The sequence below is a fragment of the Zalophus californianus genome, chromosome 10 (assembly GCF_009762305.2).
Source record: "Zalophus californianus isolate mZalCal1 chromosome 10, mZalCal1.pri.v2, whole genome shotgun sequence".
Taxonomy (NCBI): domain Eukaryota; kingdom Metazoa; phylum Chordata; class Mammalia; order Carnivora; family Otariidae; genus Zalophus; species Zalophus californianus.
The window spans coordinates 5,671,998-5,696,236 of record NC_045604.1 but is presented as its reverse complement, the minus strand read 5'-3'; the positions used below and the strand labels follow the sequence as shown (position 1 = coordinate 5,696,236).

General features: G+C 48.8%; 1 protein-coding gene across 3 annotated transcripts; it reads right to left on the bottom strand.

Moving 5' to 3' along the window:
* Positions 1–616: 616 nt before the first annotated feature.
* PCP4L1 (Purkinje cell protein 4 like 1) lies at positions 617–22,860 on the bottom strand. Of its 3 annotated transcripts, XM_027611749.1 has the most exons (4): positions 22,632–22,860; positions 11,924–12,044; positions 2,347–2,401; positions 617–1,729 (listed from the first exon to the last, which is right to left on the bottom strand). In XM_027611749.1, exons 2-4 carry the CDS (start codon positions 11,987–11,989, stop codon positions 1,587–1,589), a joined length of 264 nt encoding a protein of 87 aa, XP_027467550.1. In that variant the 5' UTR covers positions 11,990–12,044; positions 22,632–22,860; the 3' UTR covers positions 617–1,586. The 3 variants fall into 3 exon arrangements, with proteins under 3 accessions (XP_027467550.1, XP_027467552.1, XP_027467551.1); XM_027611751.1 differs by lacking the exon at positions 11,924–12,044; XM_027611750.1 differs by lacking the exons at positions 11,924–12,044; positions 22,632–22,860 and adding an exon at positions 21,794–21,859.
* Between the last annotated feature and the right edge of the window lie 1,379 nt (positions 22,861–24,239).

Sequence of the window (24,239 nt, the reverse complement as noted above, 5' to 3'; positions counted from 1 at the left end):
ATCGGGAAAGGAAGGTGAATGTTAAGAAGTGAAGAGAGTGTGTGAGAATGAGCTTTTCTTGCTTGATCTTCCAATGTTCTTCCGGTTTCACTGTATAGAGACCATTTCTCAGCAGTGCAAGCACCTTTGAATGCCATCATTTTATTTAATTCATGGTTTAAAATCTTCAGCACATCAGTGGTGCTCAGTGGTGCTTTCTCCGGACCCAGAGTCATCTTCTCCTTCCCCTAAGTTAGAGAAACAGCGGGAGGGAGAGGGAATGTGGGAGGAAGACAGAGCAGGAGGGACAGGGCGGACAGATCATTTGGGTATAGGGAGCAAGGAAGGTTGGGTTTGTTTTCCAAGGCATAGATCCCAAGCGTGCTCTGATCCGGAAGGCGAGCGGGGAGGCGGCAAGCAGCCTCACGGGTGTGCACGGGGGCCGGTGACAGCCTCAGAGACCGTGTGGGCGGTGAATCAAGGTGAGGGCAAGGGCGGGGGGCGGGGGAGGCAGGGGTGGGCTTCAGTCTACAAGTTCGGTTCCTGTGCCGTGGTGTGGTCCATGCGGTCAGTCTCCCACCCTCCCTGAGGCCAGCTAGGGCTTACATTCACATTCCTCCCAAGAAAAACACAGAAGTAGAGGTTAGATGACCCCCCTGGGGTTTTTTTCTTGTTTAATCATGATTAAACATGCTCAAATCACATAGAGTGGCTACTCAACTTCTGCTCTGACTCCACAGTGGGGCAGGTGGAAACTACAGGGGTCCCTTGGTTGGCGCGGCCTCTAGGGATGGCTGGATTGGGGAGGGTAGAGGTAGGCAGGGTAGCAGAAATCCTTTGTCTAGTACATGCAGTACACGTCTACCGGCAGTAGCTGTGTCTCCAGAAAGCTCCCCACCCTTACCTCTCTTTCCCCCCCAAATCTACTCTAGGCCCATCTCCCTGCCCGCGGCCCTTTGAAACCTCTTCTGCCTCTGCCCCTGACGGTCCTAGACTGGACGGTGAAAGCAGCTTTCTCTGGCCTCCACCCGTCCCAGGCTCCCTGCCTTGGAACTCATCTACTCAGCATGCACTAATGTGGAAGGGGCTTGATCTGGGTTGGCCTCGAGGAGAGGGAGGCTCCGGTCCCCACGGTCGCCTAGCTCATAGGAGGGAAGGAGGATGTGTTGGTGCAGAAGGATGTGAAGAGCAGAAACATGTTACCTGAAGTGTGACTGTTGTAACTGGTGGAACAGTGCCTAGGCCCCCCTCGGGCACCCAACTCTGACTGCTTCCCCCACCCCGACTGCCGGGGGTCCCTCTCTCAACCTCAAAGCCTCTTGCTCTTCAACCTCACAGGCCAGGCATAGGTGCTGGTCAAGGAGGCTTGTCCCAAGGACAAACTGGTCCACCCTTAGGCAAGTGGCTGCCAATTGAATTCTTCGTCTTCCCCCACGTTCCTTGTGCTTCCACTGTTGCAATGCCTTGGGGGGGACCAGAGAAAATAATATATAAGGATGGAACTTGCCTCAGCAAGAGGCTGGAGGGACAAAGAGACAAAGACACGTAGGAGTCAGAACTGCAGCGAAGGGGAGAAAAGGGAGAGAGTGAGGGACAAGGCTGGTTATTCAGGAGCTAGGATCCTTTTTCCTTTTCTGGAATCTCCGGAACTTGCCCTGAATAGCAAGGGCAGCCTTCTCTGTTTCCGGCGCTGTCAGATCAATGTCGATCTCCTCCTCCTCCTCAGTCTTCTTGGCACCACCAGCTTTCCCTGCAGAGAGTTGAGGGATTCACTGATGAGTAAACCGGCGTTGCCCCTGCACCTTTCTCCGGGCCCCAAATACAGTGGCTAGGGTCCACTTCCTGCTGGGCTCTGGGAGGTTCTCCACTCTTTGCTAGGACCAAGAACGCCTGATCACTCTCCTGGAAGCTTGAGTTGGGGTACTGAGGCTGAGAACTAGCTCTAGTTACTTAGGAGCTTTGCTACTCTTAGACCAAGACGACAAATGTCTTCTATCATCACTTATTCCTCAGTCTTACAACTCAGAGTCCCAGAGCATACTGACTTTCCCCCCAGCTTTCCCTCAATTTCTGATTGAGACAGTGGCTGGATTATCTCATGAGCCTCTTCCTATCACAGTGCCCGTTTCCAAGCACTCCAGAGCCAGCTTCCACGATCGAGGAGTAAATACTGGTAGGTTTACTTCTTAGGAAAAAGTGGAAGAAAGCCTACAGGTATAGTGTTTCCAACCTAGTGCTTTGTTTCACTCGTCCGCATTCCTATTCCAATTACATCCCACTCTAGGAGCTTCCAGACTTATAGCCTTACCTGCCCTCACATCCCTGTAATCACCCACTCTACAAACAACCTGGGCCAACCCCACTCACCCTTTTCCTCTGGGCCAGGTGCCTGGTTGGTTGCTGGGGATGTTTTGGTATTAAGCTGGAAAAGAGAAATCAGAGCATTAGATAGTCATAGAAGTATTAAGGTGCCATCCCTTTAGACTCACCATCAACACTTTCAAGTCCTCCTATCACTAGGTGCCCTCCTCAATCTTTTGAAGAAGTGGGTCTGAAGATCCGAGAAAGGGAGAAAAGTCATCAAAATTCATTGAACAAGCATTTGTTGGTGCTAGGGACATTGCAGAGGACAAAACAGACAAAACCCCTGCCCTCATGGAGTTTACATTCTAGTACACAGAGAGACTAATAAAATATTAGGTTAGGTGGTGGTAAGTGTTACAGAGAAAAGACAGGGAAGCGGGTGGTGAGTGCTTGTGGGAATGGAGAAATACAGTTTTATCCAGAGTGGTCAGGAAAATTCTGTCTGAAAGTGGCATTTGAGCCAAAAGCTAAAAGAGATAAGGGAGGAAGGGTTACCCGAGTCCGGGCAGAAGCTTCCAATGACCGTAGGCAGAAGTGAGATGAACTTATTTGAGGAATAGCAAGAGACCAATGCAGTTGGAGTGGAGAGAGGAAGGAAGCAGGAGGAAGGGGGCTGGAGACCAGATCAGAGATAACTAGGGTGGGCAGATGACGTAGGGCCCTGGGAGTCCTCTTAAGGAGTTCGACTTTTACAAGTGAGATGAGAAGGCACCGGAGACCATCAATTTGCACAAAGGGGGCACGAGGGAGGAAGCAGGAAAACCTGCTAGGAGGTTACTGCAGACAACTGGGCAGGAGGTAATGCTTGCTGGGGTCAGCATCATGGCAGTGGAGGTGGTGAGACGTGGTTCGATCCTGGGTATATTTTCAAGCTATGACCAAAGGGACTGGGTGATGGGGTAAGTGGCATTTTGAGAAAGGCGTCAAGGATGACTCCAAAGTGTTTGGCCTGAGGAACTGAAAAAAACAGAATTGTCATTTCCCACAATGGAGAAGACAGCAGGGGCAGCAGGTTTTAGGAAAAAAGAGAGGCCTATTAATTACTCAAGAGGAGATGCTTTTATAAGCTGCTGGATGCCCAAGAGGAGTTAAGGAGCCGGATCTGGCCCAGAGATATAAATTAGGCCTTTATTAACACATGGATGACATTCAAAGCCATTAGACTGTGAGATCACCATCAGATAGAGAGAAAAGGGTCAAATCCTGGGGCATTCCAGTGATTAGCGGTTGTAGACATGAGGAAAATTCAGTAAGGAAAACTGAGAAGTCAGGCAGGAGCAAAGCCAAGAGAGTATAGGAGTTTAGAAAGCATGTGAAGAAACTATTGCAAGCAGGAGAGAGTGATTAGTTGTGTCCAACTCTGCAGGTAGGCCAAGTAAGATGAAGACTGGGGATTGACCGCCGGGTTTTGTTGTGTGGAAATCACTGGTGGCTTTGACAAGAGAAGTCACAGTGGAGGAAGGGAGCAAAAGTCTGGTTAGAGTAGGTTCATGAGGGAAATGGAGGAGAGAGATTGAAGCAGCAAAGAGAGAAGGAGTTCCCAAAAAATGGGGGTGGGGATGTGGTTTGAGGGGGATACAGGGCATGAGAAGATTTGACTTAAGATGGCAGAGATTATAGAATGATTGTGTTTTATGAAAATGATCAGTAGAAGGGCGCCTGGGTGGCTCAGTGGGCTAAGCATCTGCCTTCAGCTCAGGTCATGATCCCAGGGTCCTGGGATCGAGCCTGGAGTCCGGGCTCTCTGCTCAGCAGGGAGTCGGCTTCTCCCTCTGCCTCTGCCCCTCCCCCTGCTCATGCTCCTTCTCTCTCTCTCTCTCTCAAATAAATAAAATCTAAAAAAGAAAGAAAGAAAGAAAATGATTCAGTAGAGAAGGGCAAACTGTAGGGACAGAAAGAAGATCCTTGGGGCGCCTGGGTGGCTCAGTCGTTAAGCGTCTGCCTTCGGCTCAGGTCATGGTCCCAGGGTCCTGGGATCGAGCCCCGGATCGGGCTCCCTGCTCGGCGGGGAGCCTGCTTCTCCCTCTCCCACTCCCCCTGCTTGTGTTCCTGCTCTCACTGTCTCTCACTATCTCTCTCTGTCAAATAAATAAATAAAATCTTAAAAAAAAGAAAAGAAAAGAAAGAGGATCCTTGCTGGAGGAGAAAGGGGGTAAGATCTAGTGCCTAAGTAGCGGGTGGCCCTGAACAGGAGCTAAGCATGGATCACCCACAGGAGGGAAGGCAGATCCTATAGGCCCAGAGGCAGGCAGGTGGGGACATTTGCAAGGTCTCTTCTCATTGCTTCTGTTTTTGAAGTAAAATAGGTAGCAAGGTCATCATCCAAGAGGAGGAGGGAAGAGGTCTTGGAGGAAAGAAGGGGGAAAGAAAGTATGAAATAGTCTCTAAGCAGAGTAGGAAAGTGAATGAACTAGGGGACGGTAATATTCCCATTGCTGGGAAGCACTGGGGCCCCTCCTAAGGCCATGGCCATGAATTTGAAATTGGATTAGTCAACTGATATGTGTGCTTTTTTCTAGCTTCTCTGTCCAGATGGAGAGTTAAATTCAAAATAATAGGAATTCCCCTCCCTTGGAATTGTATCAATAGAGTTGCTCCATCTGGACGTTCCTATCTCAAGGTACACTTGATCTTGAGACAGAGTCACGCCTGTGGGCTTCTAGGTACCCTTGGAGTCTGTTTACTCATTTCACAATTTGAGTACTTGCTATTTGCCAAAATACAGGCTTCTCACGAAGGTTTTGCCATCGAATCCTTAGAATAGTTCAGTGGAGTATACAGCATTCTCCCCCATTTTACTGATGCAGACCTTGGTTGAATGACTGTCAGATACCAGGGCTCTGCTTTAATAAGCTGATAGAATCCAGTTTATGTTATGTAGATTATGCCATTTAGACCCGATTTTGATAAATATTTATCAACCACTTAGTTGTGTTTTGTTCTATGCACTTATAGAGTATAGAAGAAACACGAGATTCATTTATTCAACCAATATGTCAGTGCCTCACACATGCCAAGTGTTATTCTAGACACTGGGGACACAGCAGTGAGCATAATAAAGTTCCTGAACTCATTAAACAACTATGCCAGCTAGTGACACGTTCCAAGAAGAAAAATAAAACAGCGCCGTCTAGGAAGGCCTCTCTGATGAGTGACATTTGAGCAGAGGTTTCAATGACATATAAAAGGAAGCCCTGTCAGTGTGTAGAAGAGCCTTCTAGGCAGATGAAACGTGAGGTGGAAAGTCCCTGAGGCAGGTTTTGTGCCTGGTTATGTTCAAGGAAGAGTAAGGAAATCAGCATGGCTGGAGCTGAGTGAATAAGGGAGAGAGCAGAAGAAATGAAGTTGGGTGGGTGGCCAGAATATGAATATCTCTGGAGCAGAGCAAAGGCTTGGACTTTTTTCTGAGTTGATGGAAAAGCATTACAAAGTTTGGGGCAGAGGGAAACATGGTTTGATCTGTTTCTAAGGAATCACTTTAGGGGCGCCTGGGTGGCTCAGTTGGTGAAGCGTCTGCCTTTGGCTCAGGCCATGATCCCAGGGTCCTGGGATCGAGCCCTACATCGGGCTCCCTGCTTGGCACGGAGCCTGCTTCTCCCTCTCCCTCTGTCTGCCGCTCGCCCTGCTTGTGTTCTCTCTCTCGCTCTCAAATCAATTAATAAAATATTAAAAAAAAAAAAAGGTTTGAGGAGAAAAGAGAAAGAGTGAGATAATCATGTAAGAAAGTAAGAGAGTGAACGGTGAGTTGTGGTAGGTAGGATCACCAGGCAGTACTTAGGGCCACATGAGGGTAATGGACACGGATTTAAAGTGAAACCAGTTAAGAGATTGTCCCTAACTTCCAGGCTGAGTGAAGAGGTAAGACAAGTACCCAAACAATATTTACTGAGAATGTATTACATGCTCAACATTACCCCATTGAATCCTCTGAAATTTCCGAGGTGTCATCCCTATTTTATAGTTGAGGAAACAGGCTTTGAGATGCTAAAGATCTTGTCCAAGGTCAAGCCACACTGCTAGAAACCAGCAGAACTGGCTTTGGGACCCAGAGCAGCGGACTCCACATTCAACCACCAGGCTCTACTATTCCCACAACATGGAATATTGTCACATGCTCGCCCAAATATGGTAACGTGCTAACAATGACTGAATCTAGGTGAAAAACATATGGATGCGCACTGAACTATTAGTCTTTCAACTCCGATACATTTTTCTAATAAAAAGTTAGGGGGGGGAAAAGAGAAAATATTAATTTAAAGTAAAACAAAAGTTATTATTTTTTTAAAAGTAGGCTGTAGATTGATATGGTCCAACTTTGTAAAAGATATAGACTGCTTATCTATCTATCTATCTATTTAAAAATCTGGAAGACCACTCACAAAAGTGTTCCTGAAACTCTATGGAATTCCTGCTAGTCCCCCTTTGACCAAAAGAAAGGACGCATGAAAAGAAAGGTTATTCCTGAGATTCTTGGGAGACCGGCAGGTCATTGCTTTCTTCCTCCATGATCTTCCTGTGGTCATAGTCATGATTGATTTATTTATTTGCACACGATTGATGTAATGGCCCAGCAGTCACCTACTTGACACGCTCCACTCTGGTACCCCGTCATCACAAGAGGTTTGCCCATATTGCAAAAGCAGCCCATGGATGGGTAATAGGCTAACAGGCGATAGTCCAGACAAGAGGGTCAGGGGTCAAGAGGCAAATTCTATAGTCCCATGATCTCTGACTTTAAATTCTACTTTCTAGATTGCCAGCAAATCCCCGACTCTGATCCTTGCTTTGTTATCCCTCTGTCTGACTCTGAGTCTGTTCCCTTAATCCACCGACTCTTTTCTCTCACCCCAGGGCCTCCCCTTTGGAGGAAAATCTGGACCCAATTCTAAATATCTCCCCTCCGATGGCTGTCTCTTCCTCTACTTTGCTTCTCGGATCAGCTAATCTTGAGCATCCTCCAAGCCCAAATACGGGTCAGGACAGAACCACCCGGGCCACGCTTCCCTCCACCCAGCAGGCTGTCCCCCTTCCTGAGTCTCCCCTGAGATTACCGACCCTGGAATGGAGCCACAGCTCAGCTGCTGTCTGGTCCTCCAGGGCTTCCCAGCTCCATTTGGCTTAAATGTATGAGAGGGCGCTGGGGAGACCAGAAAAGGGTGCTATAAGGAGGAGAAGACCCCTATTGCTCCCAATGGCCCCTTGAAACCTCCCTCGCACCTTCTGCTGAAAAGCACTATGCTGAGTCTTCTACCTCCTGCCCTTCCTCCCTCCACCCTCTCCAGCCAGTTCTCAAAATAGCCACTCAGAACACGGGATTTCTAGATTTAGTTTTTGGTGATTTGCTGAGGTTGGGGGTGGGGACAGTTAGATCACAGGTTGTTAGCTCCCACACTCTCTATAGTTCTCAGCCCTTTACTAGTCCCTGGTCTCTGCCCCAACCCTCTGTTTGCTTTCCAGAAACTCAGCGATTTTCGATGAATCAAGGTCCTCTGGTACATCACCTGTAAGCAATCAGACTAGCTGGACTGTGGGTAAACCAAGGAGGCACGGAGGTCCGCTCTGGGTGAACCAGAGACCACACGCTCCGTAAGGGCATCTCTCCCACAAACTCACACCTCCACAGGATCGATGCTAACCCACAGGAGCTGTGACCAGGGAGGGTCTCTCAGCCTCTCTCTGCCTCACATCCTAGCCAGGTATGGATTACAAACTCTCGGAGGCTCTTCTGCTTCTTTCAACACTGAGCTCCTCTGACCTGTAATAACAACAGTGAAGTGGGTTAGCAAGTCCTTCCTTTTCCTCATAGGACTCAGCAGGAGAACGCGAAGAGATCCCGGACTGCAGCACGCCACCACCCCCGCCCCCCCGCCGCCCCCGGCCTTGTTAATCATCACAGGTGTAATACCTTCTATGTGCCAGTCACATCTCTACGCACTTGATAAACACTGGCACGCTGAGTCATTATAACAGCCCCATAAGACGGCTATTGTAACTATTCTCATTTTACAGGTATGGAAACTGAGGTAAGAGAGGTTCATTAACTTGCCTATGGTCATACAGCTAAGAAGTAGCAAAGCCAGAATTTGAATCAAGACTGTCTGACTCCATAGGGCCACTGGGTGGCTCAGTCGGTGAAGCGTCTTCCTTTGGCTTGAGTCATGATCGCAGGGTCCTGGGATGGAGCATTGGGCTCCCTGCTCATGGGGAGTCTGCTTCTCTCTCTCCCTCTGCCCCTCCTCTCATGCTCTCTCTCTCCAGATAAATAAATAAAATCTTAAAAAAAAAAAAGGGGACAGTCTGACTCCAGAGTCCCTGCGTTTGAACACCATGCTATGCTGTCTCTCCAAGTCTAGCCGAGGAAGGAAGGTGGGAAGGAAAGTCCTAGGGATCGTGACTTCCTACCCTTCCCACCATCAAGGACCGGTCTGTCTCTCAATCCACAGTCCCCAGCACTTTCTTCACGTGTGCTCTACCGGGAACATGGAGAACAGTGTCCTGTCCGCCCATTATGGGGAGATCTTGCCTGCTATTACAGAGCCTGATCCCAGACCACGCCTACTGACTCAAAGTCCTACTCTGCTAGCTGAGCAGACTACCCTGACTCTGCCTTTTATCTCAACATGTGTTCGGTGGGCCTCCCGGCACACACTAGGCTGACCTCTGGGCGACAGCTATCACCTGAGGGTATGTTCGTCACTCCCAGGGCCAGATGCTAGCCCTTCAGATTCTGAGAATTCCGTGGGTAGGACCACCCCACTGGTTTTCATTCCAAATGACTCCCTCACCCACATTCAGGTCTGCTATTCCACGTTTCTAGTGAGCTTGGAGCTTGGTTCAGTTCAGTCTCACCTCGCACACAGGACTCAATCTTTCTCACTTCTCAACACGCACCAGACACTAATTAGCAACGCTGAGGCCCATTTGCTCTCACCTTTCCCCAGAGGGCCCTACTTTTTCCCCTTGCCTACCTTCCCGTATTCCTTCTCTCCTCACCTCTGGGCCTGACAACGTTCCATTCCGTCATCCTGGCGGTGGCTGCCGGGTCCCCGTGAATATACCCCTGTTGCCTCTGCAGTTCAAAGTTGTGGACTCTCCCTCCCCACGGGGGAAGGAGGCAAAGGGCAGGCAAGGCCTGTTGGCCTAAAGAAAGGCTTGGAGAGCGCAGAGAGGGATCTGACATGGCCCCGGCCTCCCTTTCCCTGGATGACACCTCCTCCCAGGGCATTCACCAGCGTTCGGACGAATTCCTGTCCTTGCCTCTGAGCTTAAGATCCCATTCTTCTTCCTCCCTCTCAGGAGTCCTTACAATCAATTCCCCTCACTCTCATATATAAAACCTCTCCCTCTTTTTATTTTTATTTTTTATTTTATTTTTTTAAAGATTTTATTTATTTATTTGACAGAGAGAGACAGCGAGAGCAGGAACACAAGCAGGGGGAGCGGCAGAGGGAGAAGCAGGCTTCCCGCGGAGCAGGGAGCCCGACGCGGGGCTCGATCCCAGGACCCCGGGATCATGACCCGAGCCGAAGGCAACCGCTCAACGACTGAGCCACCCAGGCGCCCCTCTCCCTCTTTTTAAGAAAGGAAAAGAAGGCTTCCTCAACCTGAATTCCTTCTTCAACTACCATTACAGGGAAAAGAAGCAGGCCTAGGACCATGCATTGAGGAACCCCAATATTTAAAGGTCAGGGGGATCTTTTCAAAAAATATGAATAGCCATATGCAAAAAAAAAAAACCCCAACAACCAAAAAAACTGAATCTAAACCTCGCACTTCATACAAAAATTAACTCCAAATGCATACAAAACCTAAAACTATAAAACTTCTAGAAGAAAATATAGGAAAAAAAAAATCTTTGCAACCTTGGGGTAGGCAAAGATTTCTTAGACATACCAAAGGTAGAATTCATAAAAGAAAAAAATTATAAATTAGACCTTGTCAAAACTAAGAACTGCTCTTTGTTTTGTTTTGTTGTTTTTTTCAAATTTTTATTTAAATTCTGGTTGGTTAACATATAGTGTAATATTGGTCTCAGGAATAGAATTTAGTGATTCATCACTTACATACATACCCAGGGCTCATCATAAGTGCCCTCCTTAATATCCATCGCCCATCTAGCTCATTCCCCACCCACTTCCCTCCATCAATCCTCAGTTTGTTCTGTATCATTAAGAGTCTCTTATGTTTGCTTCCTTCTCTCTCTTTTCCCCCCTTCCCACATGTTCATCTGTTTTGTTTCTTAAATTCCACATATGAGTGAAATCATATGGTATTTTTCTTTCTCTGACTGACTTATTTCACTTAGCATAATACCCTCTAGTTCTAGCCACATCATTGCAAATGGCAGGATTTCATTCTTTTTGATGGGCAATATTCCATTATATATATATATATATACATATATATATATAGAGAGAGAGAGAGAGAGAGAGAGTCATACGGCTAAGAAGTAGCAAAGCATATATATATATATGTATGTATGTATATATGTATATATATATATGCACCACATCTTCTTTATCCATCCATCAGTCGATGGACATCTTGGCTCTTTCCACAGTTTGGCTATTGTGGACATTGCTGCTATAAACATCGGGGTGCACGTACCCCTCTGAATCTGTATTTTTGTATCCTCTGGGCAAATACCTAGTAGTGCAATTGCTGGATCATAGGGTGGCTCTATTTTTAACAAGAACTGCTCTTTGAAAGACATTCCCAAGAGGATGAAGAGACAAGCTACAGACTGGAAGAAAATATTTGCAAATCATATATCTGACAAAGGACTTGTATCCTGGGTATATAAAGAGTTTTCAAATCCTGGTAACATGAATGCAATTTGCAAAAGTGGGCAGGATATTTGGACGTGTCACCAAAGAAGATACATGGATGACAAACGAGCACAAGAAAAGATAACATCATTGGTCATTTGGGAAATTCAAGTTAAAACCGCACTGAGATACCATTACATACCTATTAGGATGGTTCTTTTAAAATGATAATGCCATGTGCTGGCAAAGATATGGAGTGTCTGGAGCTCTCATACATTGTTGCTGGGAATGCAACATGGTGCGGCTGCCTTGGCAGGTTAAGCACACCTTTACTGCTAACACCAGCAACCCTACTCTTAGGTGAGTAGGGTTTTTTTTTTTACTCAAGTGAATTTACTCAAGTGAAATTAAAACCTCTACACAGAAACCTGTAAGTGAATGTTTCTAACAGCTTTACTTATAATCACCAAAAACTGGAAACAAACCAAACGTCCCTCAACCGAGGAACAGATAAACAAAGTGTGTTCCATCCATACTGTATGATACTACTCAGCAATTAAAAGAAAGGAATAAGGGGCGCCCGGGTGGCTCAGTCGGTTGGGTGTCTGCCTTCGGCTTGGGTCATGGTCCCCGGGGCCTGGGATCGAGCCCCGTGTCGGGCTCCCTGCTCCGCGGGAAGCCTGCTTCTCCCTCTGCCGCTCCCCCCTGCTTGTGTTCCCTCTCTCGCTATGTCTCTCTCTGTCAAATAAATAAATAAAATCTTTAAAAATAAATAAATAAAATAAAAGAAGGAATAAACTACTGATACATACAACCATGTGGATGAACCGCAAATGCGTTATGCTAGGGGCGCCGGGCTGGCTCAGTCGGCAGAGCATGTGACTCCTGATCTCTGGGTCGTGAGTTCAAGCCCCACGTTGGGCGAAGAGTTTACTTAAAAAAAAAAAAAAAAAAGGAGCATGAGGCTAAGTGAAAGAAGCAAGACCCAATTATACAACATTCTTGTAAAGGCAAAACTATAGTGAAAGCAGAAAGATCAGTTCGGTGCCTGATAAAAGCTGAGGTCACAGGAGGGGTGACTACAAAGGGGAAGTGGGGAATTTGGGGATGATGAAACTGCTCTGTATCTTGATTGTGGTGGTGGTTTCACGACTACATGTTTGTCAACTTTGCAGACCTGGGGCATCTGGGTGGCTGAGTCGGTTAAGCGTCCGACTCTTGATTTAGGCTCTGGTCATGATCTTAGGGTCATGAGACCGAGAACCACGTCGGCTCTGTGCTCCGTGGGGAGTCTGCTTGGGATTCTCGCTCTCCTTCTCTGTCTGTACCTCCACCCTGCACACCCTGTCTCTGTCTCTCCCTCTCTCAAAAATAATATAAATCTTTTTTAAATACATAAATCTAAAAAAAAAAAAGATTCACAGAACTATACACTGATAAGGGCACATTTTACTGCATAGAAATTATACCTTAATGTTTTAAGTGTGGAAAACAGCTAAGGAGAGGTCAATAGGCTGGCCAAGACTGAGAAGGAGCACTCAGAAAGGCAGGGGAGAAGGGTGTGGGGGGGGGCAGGCCTCTCCCGGCTCCCCCCTCTTCATTGCTGAGCCCCCCGAACACGTACTCTCTCCCACTTCCTCAGCTCCCACACTCTCCACCCCACCTCCGCCTCACTTCTCCCGGCCCCTACTCCCAGAAACGAACCCAATGCTCTCTCTGATACCAAGTCAAATGCACAGGGGCAAGCTCCGTTTGGCTTGACCTCTTGAGGCATTTGATGCTCAGTCACGTCACCTTCCTTCTCCCATCTTCTTTCCCTGGTTCCTGAGGCATCATGGCTTTCCCTGATTTTCTCCTATCTTTCTGGGCACTTCTTCCCAATGTTTAAGCAGTGGCGACTCTACAGGTTTAGAGCTAGGCTCCCTTCCGTTCTCTCTTCCTAGATGATCCTATCTGTCCCTGTGACTTGTTATCATTTATACCGGCTCCACCCAGTAGCATGGGGGTTGACAAACCACAGCCCCCCGCCAAATCTGGCCTCTAGCCTGTTTTTGCAGGCGAGATAGAGTTTTGCAGCCATACCCACTGTTTACGTCTTATCTTTGGCACCACATCAGCAGAGCTGAATAGTTGCAACGGGGGCCATATGGTCCACGAAGCGAAAAATGTTTATTATCTGGCCCGTGACAGAAAAAGTTTGCAATAGAACTTTCTGCAATGATCGAAATGTTTTCCACCTGAGCTGTCTGATGTATGGCATCCACGAGGTGCGTGTGGCTGTTGAATACGCTGTAATGTGGCTAGTGCAACCGGGGAATAAAATTGATAATTTTATTTAATTTTAATCAATAAGTCAATCATTGTCCATTAAATAACTAGTAAGGAGAATAGCTACATGTGGCTAGCGGCTACTATACCGAGCAGCACACCACGCCACTGAGGGCTCACATGCACATCTCTATCCCAGACCTCTCCTTCGTGTTTTAAAACACCTGCACCGGAGGTTTTACAGAAACCTCAAACTTTAGGGGCACCTGGGTGGCTCTGTCGGTTAAGCAACCGACTCTTGATTTCGGCTCAGGTCTTGATCTCAGGGTTGTGGGATTGGGCCCCACATCGAGTCTGCTTGTCCCTCTCTCGCTGCGCCCCCCCCCCACATGCTCTTTCTCTCTCCCTCAAATAAATAAAATCTTTAAAAAAAATCTTAAAAAAAAAAACCCTCAAACTCTATGTGTCCCAAACTGGATTCATAATTCTACTGACCCAACCGAATCTTCTGCAAAGATTCTCTATCTCATCTACTTGTACAAGCCAGAAACCTGGAAAGCATCCTTGACACCTTCTTCCCGTCACATTGCATATCCGGTTCGGTGTTAACTCCTGTTAACTTTATCTCCTAACTATCTCTGACTCCATTCACTTCTCCCCACTGCGACGGCCCTCACACAGCTGTTTCCTACGTGGACCACGGCAGTAGCCCAAGTGGTTACCGATGCCCTTAGGATAAAGAAAATCCTTAATGTGGTCACAAGGGCCCTACGTTTGCAGCCTCTGATTACTTCAGTAACCTTGTCTCTGGAACATACTTTGTCCCTTCCCATCTCAGGACCTTGGGACATGGTTCTCTCGGTTTTTCTTAGTTATTTATTTGGTTAATTCCTGCTTATTTTTCAGAGCTCCCCTCAAGGGCTCCTCCCAGGAAGCTCTTCTCAGCTCCCCAGATTCAGCAAGGGCCTTCATTTCTTTTTTAAGATTTTATTTATTTGTCAGAGAGAGAGACAGTGTACAAGCAGGGGAAGCAGCAGGCTCCCCCCCTCAGCAGGGAGCCCCATGTGGGCCTCGATCCCGGGACCCTGGGATCATGACCTGAGCCGAAGGCAGACGCTTAACTGACTGAGCCACCCAGGCGTCCCATCTAGGGCCTTCATTATGTTTTAATAGCACCTAGATTTCTTCTTGGTAGCACTTATTACTCGCTTAACTAGATTAATTCCGTGGATAGATACTGAATGTGTTCTCTTCCATTTCTGTGCAAGTTCCTATGCGGGTAGGGGCTCTATGTGTCTTCTTCACTGCTTTACCCCCAGGGTCTAGCACAAGGCCTTACACATGATAGGCACTCCATATGTGTGGAATGAATGAAAGGCGTCCCCACTCGGCTCTTTTTGCCACCGCATCTAGGTTTCTGAAATCAAAGTTGTTTCCCGATTGCTGAGGGCCGCAGCATCACCGGTTCAGAGATGGTGAAGACACCAGAAGCCAGGTCACTGCTTTTCCTCAGCTCAGCCTATGGGCCTGAAAAGGAGCTGAGGGTGAAAGAGAACTTCTCTAGAAGTGTATTTCCTATTACCTGTATAAGAGCTACTGTGTATTTGCCTTTCTTTCGGCACCCTCCTCACCCACCACATTGCCATGCCCTTCAAAGCAAAGTCCACGGTTACCATTTATTTGTATGTCATGGTAACAACAACCTATGGCTTGCATAGAGTAGGTACGCCATATTTATGTGAATGAAAATGTCGCAAGCCTCAAATCCCTGGGAGGAGCACTGTGGCATATGAGGTTGAGCTATACAGATCTGGTTTCATATCCTGGATCTGCACGATTCTCTTCAAATCCCGGCTCTGCCATTCCCAGCTGTGTGACATTGGGTAAACCACTTGGCCTTGCTGTGCTCAAATCTCTCATCTGCAGAAAAGGTTAATATACTATTTCGAAGGGTGAAAAGAACTGGAGATAGTATATGTAAAATGCCCAGCATATATGAAAGAGTTATTCTTTTGAAGTAATGTCACTCTGAGTTATATATAAGAATAGGTCAAGGGGGATGGGGCACCTGGGTGGTGCAGTTGGTCTAGGCTTCGACTCTTGGTTTCAGCTCAGGTCGTGATCTCAGAGCCGTGAAAGTGACCCTGTGTCAGGCTCCGTGCTCAGCACAGAGTCTGCTTGAGACTCTCTCTCCATCTCCCTCCCCTCCAAAATAAATAAATTAATCTTAAAAAAAAAAAAAAAAGACCAGGTCCAGTCCCTGGGGTAATGTGTGGTTAAGGTCCTGGGATCAAAGCCTAAAGTGGCCACCGAGTCAGTCTTCACTAAGTAAAACTGAAGGAGGAAGACGATGCCCAGGATTGCTCTAAGGGCCTTTGAGGCTTATTCTGCCACCGTGGGAGCTTCATAACCGATCTCTTTTTACTGTAAACCGACGCTGGAAGTCAAAGTCTCCATCTTCCCTACGTTTGTCCCCAGAAATGCTGACGAGGGCTCTAAGCCTCTGGTAAAGGGCCCAGCAATGGTCTGCTGGGCAGAAACCGCCTTCTGTCCGGCCACTGCCCACGTCTGGAGCCTGGAGCCTCCTGGAGCCCCTCCCAGGTGCACAGGAGGGGGTGTCCTGAACCCCCGTAAAGGTTCATATTTCATTTCAAAGAACCCTAAGACACGACACACATGTTTTTGTTTTAATCATAAAGATGGTTGTGCAAATCTACCCGCTATCTCAGAGGGATGGTTGCTTGGTGTTGTCTCGGCAAAGAGCCTGAGAGCAGACAGGCAGTGGTAACTGGGGAAGAGAACTTCTCCCGCTGGGCCTGGCTCCCCCTGCCTCCTGCCCGGGCTGTGTTTCTTCCTTTCTTTGTCTTTTTCCTCAGTGATGCTGTTGCCACAGCAACCCGTGTCACCAGAAGAGGCAAGAGGGTGTCACCCCCTCTGCTCCAAGCAGCAAGTGAGACCTAACCTGGGGAAGGGAAACTGCGCAGATTCCCTGTACCCCTCTTGCCCCGGGGCTCTGAAAAGCAGCATCACATGCTGTTAGCGGCAGCAACAGAAGGAACAAAGGAGCACCTCCGCACACTCGGATTTGCATGATCCGGCTTGGGTGCTTTGCAAATGAAAACACATCATATACATAGTTCCGCCGGAGTCACTTGGCTCACGTGAATGGGCACAGGTACTCAGAAGCCTGTCCTGCGGTCCAGAGCAGGAAACCTCCAAAGGGCCTGAATCCTAAAAGTCCTAAATAGGAGCCCCAAAAGACCCCTTCCTCGCTGGTGTATTGTCAGAAATCCTAGGCTCTGTCAGCTCCCGGCTTGCTTTAGAGGTGCAGAAAGTGAAGGCGGACCGGAGTGAGTGCACCTGCTTCCAAGTGGTGACAAAGAGGGTCCCCAGGGACCCTTGTCCCCCTGCTGACGTATCCTCCCCCGATGCTAGAGGAAGGTCGCTGCTGCAGGGCTTCCGAGGGGCCCCGGGAGCCGCCTGGCTGCCTGGGAGAGACCCCAGGCGGCTGTTTGGAGCGCGGCTGGAGCCCTTCCAATTCCTCCAGCGCGGCAAGCAGCCGCAGTCCTCAAACAGCCTCGGAAAGACTTGTTCAAGGTCACCCTCCACATACTAACAGAAGGAGAACCAGGAATTCTTCCTTCAGGCTCTCTATACACACATTCTTCTCCTCAAATAAGGACTACAACCTAAATACCTTATAACTCAGATGCCTCCCAAGACAGGAATAGAACCCAAGCAGAGTCCAAGCTCCCAAGCCCCCTGTCGTCTCAGCCACCCCAGCCCTGTTGCCTGGAATAGCAGTAACCCCCCACCGGAGTCCAAGGCAGAGTTCCTTGGCCATGCCAGCTCACGGTATGCAGTGAGTCAACAGCCCCGGCCCTCCCCCCCAGCATGGGCTGCCACGGTTTAATGAGTGGTTATTTGTGGTGCTCTGCACACAGCTTGGAGCTGTGCCTTCTACCCCGTACTGAGGGCAGGGGGTGGGGGAGAGCGAGTAGTGCCAAAGCATCATTTATTACTATAATCTTCAATGTGCAGCCCACCTATGGCGTTAATGTCCCAAAATAAATGTATTAATCCCCCCGCAGCCGACAAAGCAAACACTCAGCTGGAGGGCTTTGTGTGGGAGGGAGGCAGCACCAAGGACAAGAGTGGTAAATAGCGCCTCTTTTCCCTGGGGCGTGGGGGGGAGCTGGGAAACCCAGGTGGGCAGGCCTTCAGGAGTCAGCCTGGAATGAGGCAATCATTAGACCTCGGGGAGGAGAACGGGACAAGGGCCAGGTTTTGAGGCACTGGTTTATAGGCACCTGCAGGGATGCAGATCTCTTAGAGAAAGTGGTTTCGGATCTGCTTCTCACTTGGCTTACTCTTGCAGGCAAAGTAATTCTGGGGCAAGTCAAGGCGTTTTGGGCGGCCGGTCCGGGGTATGGATGTAGAACACCATGCACTTAGGACCCTGGGATCCCAGTAGGCTCCCATCACTTACTTAGCAGATCGAATACATTCTCCTGTTCCCCCCCTTCTCAGAGTTTTCCTCCCAAAGCCTTTGTACTCTTCTTGGAAGTCAAGGAGCCCAACGAAGGGCTCAATGTTCAGCGCCTGTTTGGTTAGCAGGGACACCAACTCTACTTCCAGCACTGGGTCCTCCAAGTCAAGTACTTTATAGAGTTAAGAGCATTGCTCTCATTTCTTCCTTTTCAGAAAGAAAACCGCTCCTTCTGGTCCTTGATGCTCTGCAGTTATGGGGATCAATGATGGACACCAGGAACTAAGAACCACAAAAGGGGGCCTCCAGGCTTCCCACGTCACTTCAGCACCCACTTCCAGGATGACCAGACATCATCCTGCATCAGGAAGGATAGTACTCGTTCTGCCCAGTATTCTACCCAAATGTCCACTGCTGATAACTCTTATCTCATGCTGGTCTCTCCTCTCTCTCTCCCCCCTCTGGTTCAGCATTTATTAAATCACACTGCTCAGATTTCCTGTAAAAAGTACTTAGCAATCTATTCTTTAACAGTTGCATATAAATTAAAGCAATTTGTACTCACCGGAGTAACACATTAAAGGACTCTTAAGAATTCTTTTGCCATGGGGCACCTGGGTGGCTCAGTTGGCTAAGCGACTGCCTTCGGCTCAGGTCATGATCCTGGAGTCCCGGGATCGAGTCCCGCATCGGGCTCCCTCCCTGCTCAGCGGGGAGTCTGCTTCTCCCTCTGACCCTCTTCCGTCTTGTGCTCTCTATCTATCATTCTCTCTCTCTCAAATAAATAAATAAAATCTTTAAAAAAAAAAAAGGAATTTTTTGCCGTGAGAAGTCTGTGCCCTCGTCTTGGTTCTAGCATTGTGTAAACTTACATGAGTTTTGGGCCTCAGTTTCCTCATGTATAAGATCAGAAGATGGGGTCAGATGAGCTTTAGGGCTTCTTAATAAATCTAAAATTATGTCACTAAAATATCTGGATATATTATTTGAGAGTCTCTTGATGAAAGATATACCTATATTTCTATCTGAAAGAATTTTTGCAAACCAAGTTCATTTTTTTTCCATGATAAAACAGACTCATGAAAGACAATTTGGAACTATAGGAAAACAGAAAATGGGGAAAGGCATTCATAGAACACTACCTTGAAAAGACAATTACTGACCTGATCCTTCTTCCTCCCTCTCCCCCTTCAACCTTATCTCCATCCAGTTCATCGGTTAAGACCCTCCGCAGACAGACATGAAAAAGGCATCAGGTTTGTGTATCTGGACTCCAGCCACATTATTGATGGGGGCCTGCCCCTATAGAGACTTGCCCTTCTGAGAGGTAACAGATCCCAGCTGCAGCTTAGGAGAAAGAGTTAGAAGACAACTGTCATCCACTTTTCCCAGTGACAGGCTCCTGCTCGAGCAGCCAGAGACAACAACCTGGATCGGGGACTAAGAAAGGGATGAGCAAGTTCTAGAACCAAGTTCCGGTTTCCCTTACTGTGGAAGACAGATTATTTCCAGAGGTGGCAGGCATCCCAACATTAAGTAGCTAGCCCTTTTATTTTATTTGTCCAACAGAACCATAATCATAATAAAATACCAAAGAGAGAGACACTTGGATTTCCTCCAAGTCCCTACCAGGTTCCCTAAAAACTGGCTCAGTGAAGACAACGGAGTGATAGCAACCTGACCACACTTCTGTCGTGGGGATTCTGACAGATACGCACAGGAAAGAGAATGGGATCCCCCAAACGTGATATCCCATTCCTATTACCAAAGAGGACAGCAAGCAGAATAATAAAGGAGGGGGTATCAGTTCTAAGCTCTCTCCCAGTGAGATTTCTCATTGATCCATTCCTTGCTCCAGCCCCTGCCGGCCCAAACACAAGACGGACACCATGAGGACAGTTCCCAGTCATCCATGACCCTCATTGCAACAGAATGACTGCCAGACCAAGGGATTGCCCCAGCTGGGCTCCTCCCAGTTGAGAAATGCAACAGGAAGGATCACAGGGGAACTTAACAAGTGTACTTTGAAGCAGCCAGCTCCACCATATGACAAAGGATTACAGGCAAGAGCCCCCAGGGGATGAATGCATCTCCCATTCCCATCCCTCACTGAAACTAGCGAAAAGTTACGAAAACTCTCAGAGACAGACTGTGATTCACAGCAATCAACTCGGGCCTGCAGCTGTGAATATGACAAGATGGGGATGAGTCCCTGCAGCTCCTCTGTGCACGAATACACACACACATGGACAAGAGACGCTCTGCTGCAGTACTGAGGGACAGCAAACAGCCACGAAGGCAACGTAGAGCTGGAGACCCTCCCCAGCGGCCCCACCAGCACCCTTACTCTCCGGTCGCGCCAGGTCTGAAGACTGCTCTCCAGTTTTTATTCTTCAGTTGGAATGGGAATCTCTTCATGAGATCCCAACTCCTCTCATTTCATGCAGTTTCTCTGAAGCAAGCAAATAAGCAGGTGGGGGAGGTGAAGCTTATATAAGATTCAGGGTGCACAGGACTTTCCTGGGCTGGGCACTTCCGCCTGAGCAAGGAGCCCCGTGGGGATGCGCCAAGAGAAATGAAGCGGTCAGGAGTCTCCCTAGAGCTCCAGAGCCCTGAGCAATCCTTCCGCTTTTTATCAGAGCTCTTTCAAGAGGAAGAAAACAGGCCTGGTCTTAGCCTCTAGGGAAGCAGAGCCCCTCTGGGGATCTGGCTCAGAAGGAGCTAGTCTCTGTGTATACCCAGGTGGCTGCTTCTGGATTTTATAAATACTCATTCCTGAAGCCAGGCTCAGCTCCATATTAGAAGGCAGCTTTGACAGCTAAATTGCTAGTTAGAACCAACTCGCTCTTGACAGCCTGGGAGGCTGGGCAGCCCTGCACACACACTGACAGCTAGTCCCCATCCAAGGATCCTATTGTCATCATTCTGCTGAGCTCCTGAGTGAGGCTAGCCAAGTTCAGCAACTAAGTCAAGACTTGACTTTCCCCTCAAACACGCAACTGTTTTCCCTGTTGCTGAAACAGCTTTGAACTCCACCAAATACCACCGTAAATGCCAGCCCCTGTGGCATGTCCTACAGAGTCTGTGCACTTGTCCCCAAAAGCTCAGACCAACCACACATCTTCATGTTGGCACAGCCTTCGGATCACAGACTCCCAGGGGATGGCTTGAATTGCAACTTGCAGATTTAGAAACTCTAGAGGGGGCCTTGAACTCCGGCCTTCAGTGAAAAAGAGGGCAAAGAACACCTCTCTTCTCATGTCACGGCTGCTCATGTTAGAAGCAAGAGGAAAGAAGATTGAACAATATATACATATTTTTCCTTCTCTTTCTGAAAGGCTGCCATGGTCGCAGTCACAACCAGCTGAGGGACTAGAAACCACTTTAGTTCATCTGCAGCCCCCAGACTAGCCGAATTTTCCAGGATAAACTTAGTGGACATGGCAACCAAGACAACATAGCAGTCAGCACTAACTGGCTCCCTGGATGACAATTTTTGGTGGGAGGTCAGCAGAGCTCCTACTAAAGATAAAGATCTAAACTGAGACCCAGCTCCAGGGTCCTGTCCCCCCACTAGCCTGGTATTCTTGAGAAGTCTTGTGCTCATTTTCTGTAATATTCCAAAACAGAAAAGAAGGAACAGGGACAGAATGATAATAGCTAAAGTAGATTGAGTGCCTCCTCTGTGCCATGTCCTAAGTACTTTTCATATATTATCTCATTGAATCAGAACAATCCGTATTACCCCAATTTTGTAGATTAAACACTGAAGCAGAGAAAGGTTTAGGAACCCGCCTAAGGCCACATAGCTAGTAAGCAGTAGGGCTGGGACCTGGCATATAGCCGAGAGGTTGGATTTATCACCAGATCCTGGGCACTGGGAACGGGGTTGCGTGGAGCAGGCTTGTGATGCTACTGTCCATACCGACTTCACTTGGGAAGGAAGATCCTTGATTCTGGATCCTACGGAATGCATTCAAACAATGGAAGAGGTCTTTCCAAGTCTCTGCTTTGACCCCTACCTATGGATGGTGTTCTGGGAAAAGAGAAAAATCCCAGTTAATGGACTGGCTCTGGCTCAGATGAACACGGTGGATCCCGACAAGAAGACCTAGGATGTAACAAGCACTGCAGAGGGAGGTCTCTCTTGAAGGGGACAGCTCTCCAGGAGTGGACATGCCCCCGCTACAGGGGCTCCGGAATATCAGACATGGTCCCTCCAATGGTTGGTTCCGGTCTGAATGAGTGGAGGGTGGGATGCCCCCTTCCTAAAAGGGGAAATGTGGCCACCCTAGGGGGGCTAGGCTGGAGTTCTTGCTGAAGGCTACCTAAGCAGTGCAAGAGCAACACAGCCCTCGGAGAAGGACCGTACAGGCGAGCGTTTCTCTCCCAAGTCCGGGGACTGAAGGGAAACCCGAGTGACCTCCGAGCGGCAAGACAAATGCAGAGGGTGGTATCCCGAGGAGATGACTTATCGCCTGAGCCCGCAGTCCCACTTGACACCCGATTCCAGTCCCCACCCCCCACCAAAAAAAAAAAAAAAAAAAAGCTCCCTGCACAGTGCGGGGCTTGAAGCCTCCGTCTTCCAGTCGCTTCCTAGCGCCAGAGGAGGGAGCTTCCCCGGAGGGGCAGTGGGGCGCCCCCGGAGGTCTCCGCGGCTCCCGGCTGCCGCGCCCTCCCTGGCTCCCCGGGACCCGGCTTCCCCGCCGCAGGCTCGCCCGGAGCGGGGGGCGGGGGTGGGGGGGCCCGACAGCGCCGCTCACCTCGCTCATCGCGGCGGCCGGACCGGGCGCGCGGGGCGCGGCACGTGCAGGGGCGGCGAGGGGCCCTCGGGGCTGCGCGGGCGACGGCCGCGAGTGGCCGGGCTCCGAGGGGCGCGCCCCGGCTGACGAGCAGAGCCGAGTCTAGTGCGGGGAGCCGCTGCTCCGGAACCCGCACCCCGGCTCTCGGGGACCAGGTTCCCGCCAGGTGTCCCCTTCCGACCCGGTCCAGTCGGAGCCGCTCCGCGCACCGCCTCCGGGCCCACTTTTTATAGTCAGCTCCGTACCCGCCTCCAGCCCGACCAATAGGAGCGCCTCCTGCCGCAGAGTGACGGCCCCTCGCATCCAATGGTGGCAGGCCCAGATTTCTGCCGCATTTCCAAACTAGGGTAAGACAGCCAGAGAGCGGGAAGGAGGGGCAGACCGTCGGGGGATGAGAGCACGGAAAATGAAGGAACGCGGGCAGAGGAGGAGAGGAAGGAGTAGTACACGAAGGAGGAAGGAGAGGGAGGGAAAGGAGTGTGCGAATTTGTGGGAGCGAAGAAAGAAGAGCTGGAAGGAAATCAGGAGGGTACCTAAGAAGCAGGAACCCGTGAACGGAAGGGGTAAAGCCGAGAGATGTTGCAGATCAGGGTTTAGTCGTAGGATGGCAGTCTGATTCAGACAAGGTAGGAAGAGAGGAAGAAAGAGGGAAGAGGAGACAGACAAAAGCAAGTGGCGTATTCCGTGGCCAAGAACAGGGAAATTGTGAAGTGCCTGTTTGAGTGGGAATATTACAGATTTCAGGAGTAGAAAGACATTTTACGATTCATCAGTCTTACCTCCCACAAAATGAAAAAAAAATCCTCTCAAAAAAAAAAAAAAAGATGGTCCCTTAGCATCCACTTGAATAGATAATGGGCTCTCCACCAAAGTTAATTTACAACTGCTTATTCAGGGGCGCCTGGGTGGCTCGGTCATTAAGGGTCTGCCCTCGGCTAGGGTCATGGTCCCAGGGTCCTGGGATGGAGCCCTGCATCGGCAGGAGCCTGCTTCTCCCTCTCCTCGCCGCTTGTGTTCTCTCTATCTCTGTCACTGTTTCTCTCTCTCAAATAAATAGAGAAAATCTTAAAAAAAAAAAAAAAGAAAAAAAATCCCACAACTTATTTTTTTTTTTATTTCAAGATACTTTATTTTTAAAAACAGGTCACAACACTAAGCTTCCGGCCCGCCCTGCCAGTGTTCAAGCTACAAACGCCCCACAACTTATTTTTAAAAAACAAACAAAAAACAACTGCTTATTCATTCAGTCTCACGGTGACAATATGCCCTCCGCTGTGCCAGGCACGATGGTGAACTATAAAAAAAGGAGATACACTTATTATTGCAATAACTTACTTATGACTTTGCACCCATTGTTACCTTTAAAATGGGTTTCAGCCTGCAAGTCCTGCCTCCGAGAGTCTAGCTTGCATCTTCCTGCAATTCAAGGAGCGACCCACCTGGTGGCCCGTGTTTGAGAACTAGACTCTACTAGCCAAGTGCGGTGTAGGGAATGGATGTGAAAGATGAAGCCCACAGTCCAATCTGTAGAGATTATTTTTCGAGAAGATGGAATTTTACTAAACAATT

Excerpts from the sequence above, each read along its gene's own strand:
- PCP4L1 (XM_027611749.1), bottom strand. The coding sequence starts at position 11,989 with ATGCTCTGCCGACTGAGCCAGCCCGGCGCCCCTAGCATAACGCATTTG. Across the intron at positions 2,402-11,923 it reads TGCGGTTCATCCACATGGTT|CTTAATACCAAAACATCCCC; the intron begins GTATGTATCAGT and ends TCTCTTTTCCAG. Across the intron at positions 1,730-2,346 it reads ACCTGGCCCAGAGGAAAAGG|GGAAAGCTGGTGGTGCCAAG; the intron begins GTGAGTGGGGTT and ends AACTCTCTGCAG.